The sequence below is a fragment of the Natrix helvetica genome (assembly GCF_964273705.1).
Source record: "Natrix helvetica genome assembly, chromosome: 1".
Classification (NCBI taxonomy): Eukaryota; Metazoa; Chordata; class Lepidosauria; order Squamata; family Natricidae; genus Natrix; species Natrix helvetica.
Genome location: NC_138548.1, coordinates 54,582,716 through 54,598,407, shown reverse-complemented (window position 1 = coordinate 54,598,407; position 15,692 = coordinate 54,582,716). Strand labels below are relative to the sequence as shown.

The 15,692-nt window shown below is 40.5% G+C and overlaps 1 protein-coding gene across 3 annotated transcripts in view; it reads right to left on the bottom strand.

Annotated features, from left to right (window-relative positions):
* Positions 1-964: 964 nt before the first annotated feature.
* The window catches only part of ALKBH1 (alkB homolog 1, histone H2A dioxygenase), a 16,411-nt gene continuing 1,683 nt past the window's right edge, over positions 965-15,692 (bottom strand). Inside the window, exons 2-7 of one of the 3 annotated variants that reach the window (XR_014176483.1) lie at positions 14,365-14,473; positions 14,004-14,166; positions 11,367-11,457; positions 7,445-7,638; positions 3,593-4,153; positions 965-2,448 (exon numbers count right to left, since the gene is read on the bottom strand). Coding sequence is in view for 2 of the 3 variants with exons in the window: in XM_081966880.1 (XP_081823006.1) it covers positions 3,733-4,153; positions 7,445-7,638; positions 11,367-11,457; positions 14,004-14,166; positions 14,365-14,473 (978 nt within the window). In the remaining variant the exon portion in view is untranslated. Of the gene's footprint in view, positions 2,449-2,493; positions 4,154-7,444; positions 7,639-11,366; positions 11,458-14,003; positions 14,167-14,364; positions 14,474-15,692 lie in introns of those variants that run through there. The other 2 variants (XM_081966881.1, XM_081966880.1) reach the window with 2 other exon arrangements.

Genomic DNA, 15,692 nt, shown 5'->3' with positions numbered 1-15,692 from the left:
CACTACTGTACCTGCAAGGCTATTCTTTTATGCCACTTTTGGTTCAGCTGCAGAACACCATCAATGGAGGTCCTAGCCAACACATACAAAGGCCTTGACTGACGTGAGAATGGAGGGTCTGGCTAATGCACAAACTAAGTGTGGGGTGCAAACAGATGCTTTGTTTATTACCAGTGCAAAAGAAGACAATATGAAAAAAAGCCCCAGCTTGTATAGTAATGGCATGCATGTTGGTGGGTGAGGAAGGTCAGGCAGCAGAGGCAGCTGACAGGGTAGATGGGCACAAAAAGGTGCTCGTAAATGCAGATGGGCCTGAATTTTGTTCATGTGATTGCAGGTGTATTGCATTGGCCAAAATATTATAATTTTGAAAGGTCACTGAATGAATGGATGCTAAATTAAAATTACCTTTAAGCCACTGGGAGTAGCAAGAGTAGCAGCTGTTCCCAATATGTTGCTGCTCTGCTTTGAGGCCTACTTTTTATCTAGGATTGCGTTTTTTCTCAACTTTAATATACCATTCCATCTAGTTACCTTTAATAATCCATTCAGGTTATGTTAACAAGATTAGATTTATAGTTTTTTGGGTAGATTTTAATCATGGATACTTCTTAGCAACTTCTGTTGGAAAGAGCAGTTTTCAGATTTGAATGCTTCCATTAGCTATAATGCTCTTGGTTGTTATACCAGGAACACCCATGGGATGGAAGGATTGCATTGGAAACAGCAAAATATCATTTATAAGGCAAGCCTCCCATCAACTTGACATGGGGCACCTAACAACAATCTCTTTCTAAAAGAGACAAACATGTTGTTCACATATTCTAAGAAGGGACCAGGTGGACAGGCCTGGCTGCCAGCAGAGGAGCATATCTGCAGTTTTCAGGCTGTACCATCTTCTTTTCAAGAGATAAAAACAATCTGGTGATGTAAAATACATTTTATCTGGTGATGTAAAATACATTTTATCAAAGGTAAAATACATTTTATCAAAGAGAAGGAAAGGTATGGGATGGCCAAATGCTCAAGCAATTAGAACAGATTAAAATAAGGCATTGGCACTGATAAAAATGTAATTAGCATTGCTAACTTCATCTTCCATAGTATTTCTATGGAATACTGAAAATATTGTGGAACACCCAAAAATCTAATGGTAAGCCTAAGAATATAATTAGTATAAAAGGCAATAAATTTCTGTTCAAACATCAGGCAAAAGCCTTGATACAATTTACACAATGTGGTCAATATGCAATAAAAGAGGGTGCAACAATGAATGGGGATTCGATAGTGGGATCGACATCCTTATTACGTGCCACAAGGACAATCCCACCCCACCCCCAAAACCTGGATTATATGGAAAAACTGCTATTACACAGACTAGATTGATCACAGTAAAGTGCTTACTATAGTAATCCCCATCATACAGATGAACAATAGAATAGCAATAGCAATAGCATTTTGACTTATAGACCCCTTCATAGTGCTTTCCAGCCCTCTCTAAGCAGTTTACGGAGTCAGTGTATTGCCCCCAACAATCTAGGTCATCATTTTACCAACTTCAGAAGGATGGAAGGCTGAATCAACCCTGAGCCAGTCTGGATCGAACTCCTGGCAGTCAGCAAAATTAGCTTGCAATGCTGTATTTTGACCACTGTGCCACTGTGGCTGTTATTGAGAATACTCAACAATTATAATAATTATAACCAAGAAAATAGAAATATGGTTCAAACTTTGTCTGGAATAATTTCCCCTGTCTAAACAACTAAGAAGCTGACACTTGGAAACAATATCAATAATTACTGGGAAAATTATTTGGGAATCAGTAACTCTGCAAGTTACAGAGATACAAAAGACAAAATCAAATCCATATTATGGCTGAATACTGGAAAAATGCTGGGCACAGATTGTTTATATTGTAATCCAGAAAAGATGAGCAGATGCCCCCTTTTCTGCAAAGAACAGCTGAACAGCATAGCATAGTTAAATAGAGAACGGAGAAAAGAGTGTGAGTTTTGCACAAGAGTTTAAGCAATACAGGAAAATAACTAAGGTGAGGATAAAGAAGGAAGTGATGATGGAAACTGTTCTTCAAGTTAGATAGAGATCTTTAATTTAAAATAGATTAAGCTTATTCATGGGAGAAGTATAACAAAATACCTCTGGGATAGAGCATTCACTCTGGCAATTAAAACTGCATTAAAAGCTAGATAAGGAAGCCAGGATACTAAAATAGATGGGCACAAAAGACTGTTGTCCTTATTTGTTTCAATATATTTACCTTTTGGGCAACAGAGATAGTCACTGATTAATTTTCTTATTGGGTGCTGCTTCTACAACTTCATTGTTCCCATTTGTAAAGCCATTCTCTTCAATCTCCTCCTAAAGGAAGCAGGCTGCGAAGATTGCATTATGCATGCAGCTAAACGGCCTGATGCTGATGGAACAGGGCTGTTTTAGTATTCATAGACAAGGAGAAGAAAAGGACATTTTGAAAAGAAAAATCACCAGATAATTTCTAATTATTTTGCTCCAAGAATGGAAGCTTTTTAAAATGAAAGAGCCCATCCTGCTCACAAAATGAATCCTTGATATCACTTAATAGATTATAAATATTGAAAATCTTACAGCATTTCTCCAGTCAGCACAGCCATGGCTCCAGGAAAACCAACATTCAAAAATTAGTATTCAGGGAAGTCGATGTGCACTTTGATCATATGAGGTGAGCAAAGTGCCTCAAGAGATTTAATTATTATTAAATTTCTAGGTGATTGGTGACATATGGGCTTTACTGACTCACCTTGCTTAGTTCTCTATTGGTTTGAGCTAGCTATCAGAGTATAAGGGGGATAAAGGTACATTTTGACCCTGAAGGATGGGCAGGTGTGCTGTCCCAAGGTATGATGAGCAGACCTGGCCTTTAGCTGACCTGCTCTGATTAAACATCAAGACAAGAAGTCTCATTGGTCATGGCAGGGATATACCGTATTTTTCGTAGTCTAAGACGCACTGGAGTATAAGATGCACCTTTGTTTTTTCCAAAAAAGGGCATGAATAGACCTTAGGAGGCTTGCAGAGTGTTCGGGCGGGGGGGGGGGGGCACAAAAAAAATCCAGACACTATGGGACAGTTAGGCCCAAAGAAAGCAGCTGAGAAACAACCACAAACATCACAGACAAAGGGAGATGGATTTCCCTGTGGTGAGGATTGGCAGGGAGACATACATTCATTGCAAAAAGCAGATCAGTCTTTGCAAGGCTGTTGGAAGAAAATCTTGTCTAGTGATACGATGTGCAAAGATAAATTGGCCTTTGTGTAAAGGGGAGTGCTAGTGAGGCCCAGAAGGGTTCCAAACACACAAAAAAGTGTGGGGACAACTAATTGTGCCAGAGAAGTTCAGAGCTAAGCTGACCATCTGGCACATTATGGATTACCCAAATCTGCTTTTTAACTGAAACCTCCTCTCTGATATCTCAAAGCAAATAACAAGAAAGAAAAGTGTTGATTTCTGCAAAGCATCAAAATAACTTAGATCAAAATACATAGACTTGCTATATGATTTTAACGCAACAGAAACAGCACTGGATTTTCTCACCTGAGCCACACACTTTGGCTGTGAAGTTCATATACACACTTATTTTCACAGTTAATCAATTTTCTTTCAATGGCATATCCCATTTCTTCTGCTGTGTTGGCTTTTTATGCCTCTGAAGTCATGATGAAAAAAAGATGGGTTCATTTGTTGATAATAGGCTTGTGTGTTATGGTTTCTGTATATTTTTCATGATAGTCTGTGGAGAAGGCATTTTGTTTGCTCTCTGTCCTAGTTTCAGTCAAGAAGCTCTGACCTTCAGCTAGTACCTGTCTCACAGTCATATTAATACGGGATGCTTCCAAATATGTGGAACACGTTTTCCAATCGTCATCGGAGCAGAGCTCAATCACAGAGTCTGCAGGAAAGTCAGCAGAGAGCGGTAGCTCTAAGGAAGAAGGCAAAGGCTTTCCTTCTAGATTGGGAAGGATCTTGGGAACTGCGTGATACAGTAGGCGGCTGAAACCAGACATTATCATAATGTCGCCGCTATGTGTAAACAGGGCCGCAGGGGTTTCATCTCGTTTCAATCCTCCCAGCAGAAATATGGATGACTGTCCAAAACTAGAAAGTTAATACGGGAAAAAGAAAGATGAGCTAGTAAAACTATAGCTACACACAAATATGGGATAACTGTATACTTTTCATAAGGACATTCTTCTTTTAGTAGGCTATTCAAAAGCTTCATTATAATTCAGAACATTGAAACCATCAGACTTATATCAAATTGGGTCTTGTTTTTACGAAGTATTAATTTACTTAGGAGATTACAAAACAATACCTCTTGAAACTTGTGTACCTGTATCAGCCCTTAAACAAACCTGTACAGTATAGTTTTTGGAAAGGCCAACAAAACTTTAAATCTAACAGATTTAACAGATAAATATTATTATTATATTCTAAATAAACTAGCACAAAGGAGGAGCATAATTCACTGAAATGATTTATTAAAGAAAAATAATGAAAATGTTGATTTAGCTGAACAATTAATTACAGTTTATTTCATTAAATTAATTATTAAAGTTTAGCCAAACACTGGTTTTTACCTTGTAAAATTTCAGATGTGCAAACTACTTAAGCTATCTCGACAGAGTGGGATCCTGGAGTTATTCCTCTCTTTTTTTTTGCCACAATTTTTATTTTATTTTTAATTTTCAAAACAAACACAAAGAACCTCCTTCTTTACATACTGTAGAAAGCGTATCGGTTGGTTACAAAAAGCTTTCGTGCATCTCTTCCACCGTCATCAAGTTTAGTTCATATTAACTCTAATATTTTATCTCAGGTGTTTATACATATTACCATCATCATACCTCCACTTTTATTTGACTATAATTGTTTAAACGTCCTTCATCATGAAATATACCAAAATTTATGTGTACATAACCACATCCTGGCATTTCATTTACTTATTTCTAAAATCCTCCATTAACATTAAATCCTTATGTCCTATTCTAGCTAAACATCCATAATATTTAATAACAAAAAATTCTAATCCTCCTTTCAAAATCACTATTTACAATTTGTATCCAGTTTCCTTGTATTATACCCATACACATATATATGAATTATTATCATTATCCTTTCTTTATTTGACTATATCCTATATCATAACATTTTGCCCCTAATAATCAAAACTTAACTGTGTCTAATTTAATTCTTTTTTATTGTTATTATTATTATTAACCTTTATATATAATCCAAAAGGATTTCTAGCCTTCCCTTCATGGTTATCATTCAATATTCATATTCAGTTATTGCTTATCATAACGCTACACATTGTATACATTATTATCATTATCAATTTTTTATTTAACTATACCTATTATCACTAAATTTCATTAAGTTTAGCTAGTTTTGAATTATACTCTTCCATCTATCAACCTGTATCTTTCCAATAACAAAACACTCTCATATCTTCTCCCATTTGTGGAACTAATCTGCTAAACATTTTCTTAATCAGATCTGTATGGATTTCTCTTAGCAACTCCTTGCTTGTAAAATCTCTCATGTACTCTTGATGCACTTTCTGTTTCCTTGTTCAGCTTGTCTTTGATTGTCAGCAGTGTTATCAATATTTTTGGTGATAAGATTCCATAGTCAAGTCTTTAATTTTCTCTTCTTCTTCTATATCTTGCCCTTTGTAATAAATCTCCTCTCCATTTAATTCCTCTTTCGATATTCCATTCTTTCTTTTTTCAAAAATAGACTAATTGCCATAAATGTCAACCGGTTTAATCTCTTTATATTCATCTTGCACTTCGGTTTTTTTAGTTTCAATCACCTCATTTTGTATTTGATAAACATCCTCTATTTTTTGTTCCAAGTAATCCAGTTTTCTTTCCATTCTCTCCTCTGTATTTAATAATTTTTGCAATTCTGCAAATATTCCTTGCAAGTTTGAAGCTTCTACATTCTCCTGAGATGCCATATTATCATGCACAACTGCTCTTGCTTGGAAGGTCAACAAGGCCCCCCTTCCCATCACTCCGCAGCCAAGTCTAAACAAAGAAAGTTCCGCCTGAATACACAAACTCCGTTCAAGAAAACCTCCCAGCCTTCGAGCAGTGCAGCCCTGTTAAAAAGTTTATTTTTGTAACTATTTTATATTTCAAATTGAAAAAAGTAATCCGATCTTTAATGAGTTTTTCTAATGAAATAGAAAAGTATCCACAACAATGAGAGGAGAAAACTTTGTTCTATAGATCACGGAGAGTCACAAAGAAAAGGTAGAAGAAGAAGACTTGACCCATCCATTTTAAAAAGCTTGTAGAAATTCCATCCATGTAAAAAGCATTTTAAAAAAAGAGATAACCACTGTCCAAAACCATTCCAAATTTAATTTCGCCGGTTAAATCTTCTATTCTTCAATTTAAATTAATTTTTAAGTTTTTATAGGCAGACTCTTTTTTAAAACAATAAAAATTCCTCACCAGCTGGAAACACTTTCTCTTTCCATATCCTCCGTTTTGGAGCCGCCCCGACTTCGTCAGCCTTGGCTGGATTTTTTGTCGCCGGCTTGAAGAACTTCTTTTGCTTCTTTCAGGGATTTTGCGATATCCCCAAAATCAGCAAGATATATTCTTCCTGTTCACCGTCTCTTCAGGACAGTTTAGGTCTATTGGACACTCACACACACCCCAGTGACAAAAGTATTGGCTGTGGTCTCAGAGCATTGAGACAACACAACCATATCATCGCGACGCTGGCCCCGCCTCCCCGAGTCATTCTTCTCTTGGACAGTGTTTTGTAAGTGGCCATTCTTAGTGCTTACATTGCCAGCAGACCTATAGATGGGTTCATGAGCAAGGTCTACCAAGTGATCTTAACATAAGTGTTGGATGGTACGAATTACAGAATAACAGAGTTGGAGGGACTTTAGAGGTCTTCTAGTCCAACACCCTTACCATTCCAGAAAATTGGCTGTCCAATCTCTTCTTAAAACCCTGCAGTGATGGAGCACCACAACTTCTGAAGGCAAGCTGTTCCACAAATTAATTAATAACCCCTCAAAATTTCAAATGTGTCCACCAGTTCAAAGAACTTGGGAGTCTTATAGGTAAATAAATAGGCTGAGTGGTAGAGTTCATCAAGGTATGTCATAAAATTATGTGAGATGTGCCATTGAGAAAAGATCAAGATAAAATGAAATAAATAAAATGCTACTATTTTGGTTTTCACATATTATAGCTATCCTTTGGCCCCAAACTCCTGGTTTAAACCATCATTGGTATATCTCCAGAAATATAGGTATGCACCTATCACAAGAACATGTGAAATATACATATACATACATACATACATACATACATACATACATACATACACACATTTAAAAATATTTGTACTGCTTACCTGAATGATAAAAGAGGTGGAGAAAGGTCCAGTTCAGATTCATCCACATGAATTCCTAAAGATGAACCAAAGTGATAATAGTTCAGGATCCCTGCTTCTGCTTGGAAGCTGGGAAATCCACAAGCTTTAGCCACTTGCTTTGACAGGAAAGCCAGATCAGATGGGAAAGGGGTATAGTTATCCGCTGAATATTTCTAGAAGAAAGAGCAAAGAAGTTGCAAATAGAATTTTTAAATAACAAAGCCAGTATATAAGAAATGTTTTAAAGTAATTTAGATTGAAGTTTAGGTTACTACTTTTTAATAATCTAATGTGAACCTTAGTTTACTATCTGAGTTAAAATCCAGCATGCCAAAATTATAGAAGGAAAATAATCAGATTTCTTTATTGCAAACTCAAGTATAACAACTCTCTAACATATGAAGCGCTATTATCTGAAGCAACTTTTGTGGTAGTTCACAAGGTTAGTTAAATGTTTTTATCTGAAATAGCAATTTTGCAGCGTAACTTAACTAATTTTCTCAACAGTGACTTAAAGCAACTTCAAAGCATCATTGAAATACTGTATACTTTATATAATGTTTTTGCCAACAATGCTTAAATTTAATTTAATTTAATTTTATTAAATTTATAGACTGCCCCCTCTCCCCAAAGGGACTCGGGGCGGTGTACAGACCACAATAAAACAATATACAAACTTAGATAATTATAAATACCCATTAAAACAAATTAAATGATAGGCTGTACAGTATAGTTAAAATTTAAAACAACCTAAAAAATCTATCCCCAAAAATTTTAAATTTAAAATACAGGCTAGAGGGACACAAAAACTACAGTTAGGCCAGGCCAGCTAAGTTAAACAGGTGGGTCTTAAGTTTCTTATGGAAGGAGCGGAGATCGGTCGTTATTCTAATGTCGGGGGGGAGGTCATTCCAGAGGGTCGGGCCCATCACAGAGAAGGCCCTACTCCTGGGCGTCGCCCGCTGGCACTGCCTAGTGGACGGCACCCGGAGGAGTCCCTCCCTGTGAGAGCGAATCGGGCGCAGGGATGTATGGGGCAGGATGCAATCCCGCAGGTAGCTAGGTCCTGTGCCATGGAGCGCTTAAAAGATGATAGTCAACACCTTGAAACGCACCTGAAACGCCACAGGTAGCCAGTGCAGCCCGCACAGGAGAGGTGTTACATGGGAGTATCTGGTACCTCCCATAATTGCCCGCGCGGCCGCGTTCTGGACCAACTGCAGCCTTCGGGTGCATCTCAAGGGAAGCCCCATGTAGAGAGCATTGCAATAGTCCAGTCGGGACGTCACCAGTGCATGGGTGACTGTGTGCAGGGTGCCCCGGTCCAATAGGGGGCGCAATTGGCGCACCAAGCGAACCTGGTGGAATGCCCCCCTTGCCACGGCCATCAGATTGTCATCCATTGACAGCCGGGCATCCAGGAGGACGCCCAAATTGTGCGCCCGCTCCACGCGGGCCAGCTGTTCGCCCCCGATGGCCAGTGATGGAACCCACTGGTTGAACCGGGGCGCCGGTAACCACAGCCACTCCGTCTTGGAGGGGTTGAGTTTGAGTCTGTTACTGCCCATCCAGACCCGTACGGCCTCCAGGCACCGGGACATCATTTCGACGGCCTCGTTGGGGTGGTTCGGGGTAGATATGTACAGCTGAGTATCGTCAGCGTACAGATGGTACTCAACCCCAAAACCACGAATGATCTCACCCAGCGGCTTCATATATGTGTTGAACAGGAGAGGCGGGAGGACCGACCCCTGCGGCACCCCACAAGTGAGCGGCCTCAGGGTAGACCTCTGCCCCCCCCCCCGTCAGCACACATTGCGCTCGGCCAGAGAGGTAGGAGAACCACCGCAAAATGGTACCCCTCACCCCCAACCCCTCTAGATGGTCGATGGTATCAAAAGCAGCCGAGAGATCTAATAGGACCAGGATGGAGGAGCAACCCCCATCTCTGGCCCTCCAGAGATCATCCACCAACACGACCAAAGCCGTCTCCGTGCTGTGGCCGGGCCGGAAACCGGACTGGCGCGGGTCTAGGTAATCAATTTCATCCAAGTGGCGTGGGAACTGTTGTGCCACCACACTCTCTACAACCTTTGCCAAAAAGCAAAGGTTGGAGACAGGACGGTAGTTAGCTAATATAGCTGGATCCAGGGAAGGCTTCTTGAGTAGGGGCCTCACCACCGCCTCTTTTAAGACAGCTGGCAAGAACCCCTCTCTCAAGGAGGCGTTGACTAACTCCTGGAGCCAGCCTCGTGTGACCTCCCAGGATGCCAGTACAAGCCAGGAGGGACACGGGTCCAGTAAACATGTGGTGGCTCGCAGTCGACCACGCAACCTGTCCATATCTTCGGCAGTAACAGAGTCAAACTCCTCCCAAGATGGTCCCTCAAGACTCGCCTCTGGCGTCCCTCCTAGACCACTGCAGGGGACCCACTCGCTGCGGATCTGAGCAATTTTGTCCCACAGATATTCCCCAAATTCCTCTGCTCTACCCTGCAAGGGGGCTTCTCGCGGCCTCTGTGAAAGGAGGGAGCGGGTCACCCGGAACAGGGCGGCAGGGCGGTTGTCTGCGGACGCAATAAGAGCGGCACAGTATCGACGCTTGGCCACTCTTAATGCCACAAGGTAGGTCCGTAAATAGGCTCTTACCTGTGTTCGGTCAGATTCAGAGCGTGGTAGGCAGGGGGCAGATGGTTAGTGGTTAGTGGTGGTCAGCAGGGGGCAGATGGTCAAAAACAAGGTAGGCGGCCAGCAGGAGACAGATGGTTCTCCTGCCAGAACTCTGGCAGCCCTGGCATTGAAAGTCTCCTGTTAGCCACCAACAAGCCCCTTGATTCCTGTCTGGTCTCCAGCGCTGAGAGCAACCCTCCTCCTACCAGGCCTCCAGCGCTGAGACGCCTCTGCCATCGCTCCTCCACTCTCTTCCACTCTTCCTCCGCTCTTCTCCGCTCTCACCACAGGCCAACAGCCACCATTCGCCCTTTCCTGTGTGCTCGGCGTCTCGGGCCGCCGCCGCAGCTCCAGGGGCCATTTTCCGCCGGCCTCCAACGCCGCCAGAGGCCAACGCCCCCGCCGGCCTCCGGCGCTTCGGCCGGCCTCCAGGGCTCCTAGCTCCAGGCTCCCAGCCTCTCCGAGACCCCGCCAGCGCCGACAACAGCCTGCATGCCCCGACCTCGCCCAGCCGCCTCCGCACGCTCCCAACGTCAGCAAACACACCGGCTGACTTCGCTCAGCTGTCTCACGCCCAGCGTCTCCCACAGCAGCTGACAGCAGCCGGCCGGCGCTGACTCACGCTGCCGTTCTCCAGCTCTCTCCAGCTCTCTCCCTCTTGCGTTCTTTCCATTTTCCTCTCCAGCTCTCTCCCTCTCGCGTTCTTTCCAATTTTCTTGGACACCAGACCACCCTGGAGACCCATTTGGGTCGCGATGAAAAGCCAGGGTGGTCACTCACTGGACCCGGTCCTCAAAGATGACACAGGGGACCGGTAGCATCCCTGCTCTCTCAAGCGAGCCCCGCAAACATACGGAGCTCACGGGCAAACTGCCATTGCTCCAGGAAGCTCCTCCAGGAAGGGCACTTAAGACATATATATATAATTAGCAGTATTTGTAACATGCCATAAGATCACTCCCTCTTTACATTAGCAAGACCCAGAATCTTGTACTTAGAAGGTTGGTAACAGGTCAGTTTTTTATGAAGAAATAAAAAGCTCATTGAATTAACCTTGCCTGTAGCTGGTTGATAAGCATGCTGCTTTTAGTTCAGGTTTACATTCTGATTAGAATATTTTGGGTTTAAAACCCCGGTGTCTGATTGTTGTCCTTGGTGCCATTCATAGAAAAACTAAAAACAAATATTTGCTATCACATCATTTAGGAGGTTCTATTGCCTTCTTGCATACCTTTGTATTCCAGTTATAGTGGTAACCTAGAGTTACCCAGCGCAACTTTTCCAATAAGCTTTTTGGCTGTGATTTACTGGCACTTTTGTTTCTAAAAAGATAAAGAACAACATAATCACAAGCAGTTTTAGTTATAAAAAGCTCTGCAAAAGTTTGACATTGAAAAGTTGCCTTATAGGAGAGATGGATGACATAAAAATAAATAAAATAAAATGAGATCCCTGATATGGTTCTAAATAAAGTTAGTCAAAAAAAAATTAACTTTCATACAGGTAGTCCTCAACTTATGACCACAATTGAGCCCAAAATTTCTGTTGCTAAGTGAAATATTTGTTAAACAAATTTTGCCCCATTGTATGACCTTTCTTGCTATTAAGTTGTTAAGTAAACCACTACAATTGTTAAGTTAGCAACATGGTTGTTAAGTGAATCTGGCTTCCCCATTGTCTTTGCTTGTCAGAAGGTGATTTAAATGACCCTACGACACTGCAATCATCATAAATATGAGTTAGTTGCCAAATGTCTGAATTTTGATCAGGTATGCATGGAGATGCTGCAATCGTCGAAGTGTGAAAAAAGTAAAGTCATTTTTTCAGTGATGTAACTTTGAACGATCACTAAACAAACTGGTGTAAGTCAAGGGCTACCTGTAGTTCTCTGAAGAATGATATGTGATCTATGCTGCATTTTTAGAAATCCAATGCACACACAAAAATATTCAGAGGTGGAAGAAAAGATAGTTTAGGAACAATGACATACAGATTATTGTGGATAGGATTCAGCTGAATCGTGTTCTTCCCATCCTAAACTCTTAACAGTCTCCAGAGATTCAGGCAGAATCTTGACAATTTCACGTGGATGGATGGGGCAGAGATACAGAAATGAGTATATCAGCTTACTGATGTTGATGCTCTCTGATCCAGTGGATAACCTCTTCCAGTGAATTCATGTAGATTTTAAAAATGAGAGAATGTAAAGCATGAGTCCAGGACTAGACTGGTCTTACCACCCTTGTTGACTGGAACTAATGATTTATCCAGGACTATTGGTGATTAATGAGTGTGGGGCATGAAATTCGTGGTGGAATTTGCCCTCTGAATGCCAGAGATTTGCTGGGGAACAAATTTTGCCTTCTATAATTCTGCCTGTTGCTGGATCAGAAGCATCTACTCATGATTATTCATGATTTAGTTGCCTCCCAATTGGATTTTGGAATACACTGTACATGAGGCTGCCCTTGAACACTATCAGGAAACTTGGTTCAGAATGCAGTGGCTCAGGCAATTAAGGGTGTTTCTTATTATGCTCGTACAAAATCTCTAAATTATGAGCTACACTGGCTCCCCATATACTTCCAGGTGCAATTTTTCAATATTAAAAATATTTAAAAGAAGTTCAATATAAAAATAGGAGGAAGAAAGAACAGTGGGTGTATTTGTGCCTTCAGATGGGCAGTCATACAGATAGTGCTTGCTTATTAAATCCTCATTTAATGGCCATTCTAAGTTACAATGGGGTAAAAGCTTTGTGACCAATCTTCAATTTACAACTGTTGCAGCATCCTGCAATCACCTGACCACCATTTGTGTGCTGCACAGCAGGTTTACAATTAGCAGAGTTCATGGAGAAGTAGAAATTGTAAGTCATTGTCATATGATGTCTCATTCAACAATCATGATAATTTGCTTAACAACTGAATAGGAAATAATGGGTTGTAAGCCTGTTATTGTCCCACAATTTTCTGCTTAGCAAGGCTGTTGCCAATCCAAATTGTGATCACTAAGCAGGGACATGTAAATGTCAGATAGATAGATAGATAGATAGATAGATAGATAGATAGATAGATAGATAGATAGATAGATAGGCCTTCTCTATTCCATATCCTGCAAAATGGGCTTCTTTAAAAAGCTTCTCTTCCATAAGATTTGATAGGTCCATAGAACTTGGTAACACCAAAATATGCAGTTTATGTCTTCTGGAGAAGGAAAACTAAAGACAGCTCTGTTGAAAGTGGAGCCAACAAACGTACAGAATGAAGAGCCAGTGAACAGATTGGCTCCTTGATAATTCATCTCCGGACAAGGAAAGGACTTGAAAGTGCCCCCAAATGCTCCAGACATTTGCTTCTTGTGTTGAGACTGAAAGACAGTGGGGATTTATAGCTTTGAGACAAGGGAATAATAGCCTTCTTCCGCAGACCATGCTAGGGACCTTTAAGATCGTTGGGTTTGCAAGCTTCCTTTTCTAATCACTTTCATAAATTGCTCATTAACTGCTTTTTAGTTATTAAGAACTTTTCAATTGACAAAAGCTTGAAGACACCAATTGAGCTTCTTTCAATCCTCAGCAAAAGAGAATTGAATGCAGATGATATTGGCTTTTAGCAACTGACTCATAGGGATTAAAAATAGCTGCAGTTTACAAGAAAGTAACCAAGGACCTACAGAATGGTGTCAAACTCAATCGCATCACGTGATGTATCACAACATTTTTTGCCTTTGTGGAGCCGGGGTGGGTGCGGCCTGCACGTAATGTATCTGGCTGGGGGGCTGTCAGTGACACCCCTGATCTACAGCATAATGGCTTTTGTGTTGTTTGACCAAATTTGTTATGAGATAACCCAGAGACATGACTTACCGAAGCTGAAATTTACTCTTTCCCCAGATATCCGCAATTTCTTCAGAAGACATGTGCATATCCAAATTGCACACATTAGGTTTCTGGATATATTTCTTTAGACATTGCTTCACCCAATGGCACTGAGAGCCCGGAAGAAAGGGATTATTAATATATATGAATCCTAGATAAAAATAAAAATGGGTAAAAAAGAAAAAAAATGTAGATGTGGCCTGCTCGAACACTTAAATTATGAATACTGAAAAAAACAGAAACAAAACTATTATAGCATGTCTCTTCCAAAAATGTTGCATACATTATCAGTTGTTCTACTGACTTAATTTAGATTATATGTATGCTGAGATATCCAAAATATGCTCACCTGGATAATTATGCAGACCATAAGCTTTCCATTGGGTAACTGGATGTAATCCTGCTCTGTAGGCATCTTGATCACTTACTGAGGTTAACTTCAGAGGATAGGTGACCACCTAGTTTTTTTAAAAAATCCTTGAATATCAAATAGCCAGAAAGATATCCATAGATTCTTATTGAAAAGATAGCTAACCAGAAGTTGTAAATGCTACCAACTCTATCCATTCCTCAGAGGGGTAAAGGGATGTAGCAATAATGTTGATGAAGTACAACTTTTAAGTGAAGTGAAATGACAACTCAGTCTGGAAGAATGGAAAGCATGAGAAACTCAAAACAACCTGCCTTGATTCTGTTTGATGTAAAATGAAAAATTTGACAGCCTGTCAAATTCTATTATAACTTACAAAGATTAGGTAGCATACCTAGAATCTTTCTGGTGTCTATTTCTACCTGATTTCACAATTACAAAATTAACCTATTATTTGTATGTGCTTAAAATGTATCAAAAAAATCCAGTTTGGCATAGTAGTTAAAGCACCAGGCTAGAAACTGGGACATTGTGAGTTCTAATCCCTGCTGGGTGACAATTGCCAGGCACTATATCAGCCTTAGAAAAAAGGCAATGGCAAACCACTTGCAAAATCTTGCCAGGAAGACTGCAGGAACTTGTGTAGTCAGTCATCAGGAGTCAACAGTGATTCAAAGACTTTATTTATTTAAAATATCTCAAATGTCCCAGTAATACATGATTACTCAAATGTCCCAGTAATGATGATTAACACACACACACACAACATTGACTTTCATGATATGAAAATTGACAAGTACAAGACAATCAATAGTACTTATCTATTAGGAAATATGAGGAAGTTTATTACATTTTATTCCTGGTTTAGTAGACATGATAATTCAACCTGAAATCACAATGTTCTGACAAATAGCATGCTTTTCTTCCTGCAAATAATTGATATTCGCAATAATTATTAACTCTGGAAATGCTAGAGCCAATAAGCCACAATTTATATCCTGTGACAGGCCAGAATTCCACACTGAATAGGATAATGGATAAACATCCAACTCATGCAGGTACATGATTTTAACTTAAATTACAAATTATGCTAGAGAATAAGTAGGTAATCCTATAACCCAGGGGTGTCAAACTCATGTCGTCATGGAAGCGTCACGTGACATAACTCCCCCCCCTTCGCTAAACCAGGTGGGGCATAGCCAGTATGTGACGCATCCGGCCCATGAGCCGAGAGTTTGACAGCCCTGCTATAACCCAAACATCTTACTTTCTATTTCAGAAAGTCTCTTGGGTGATCTGTACTGCAT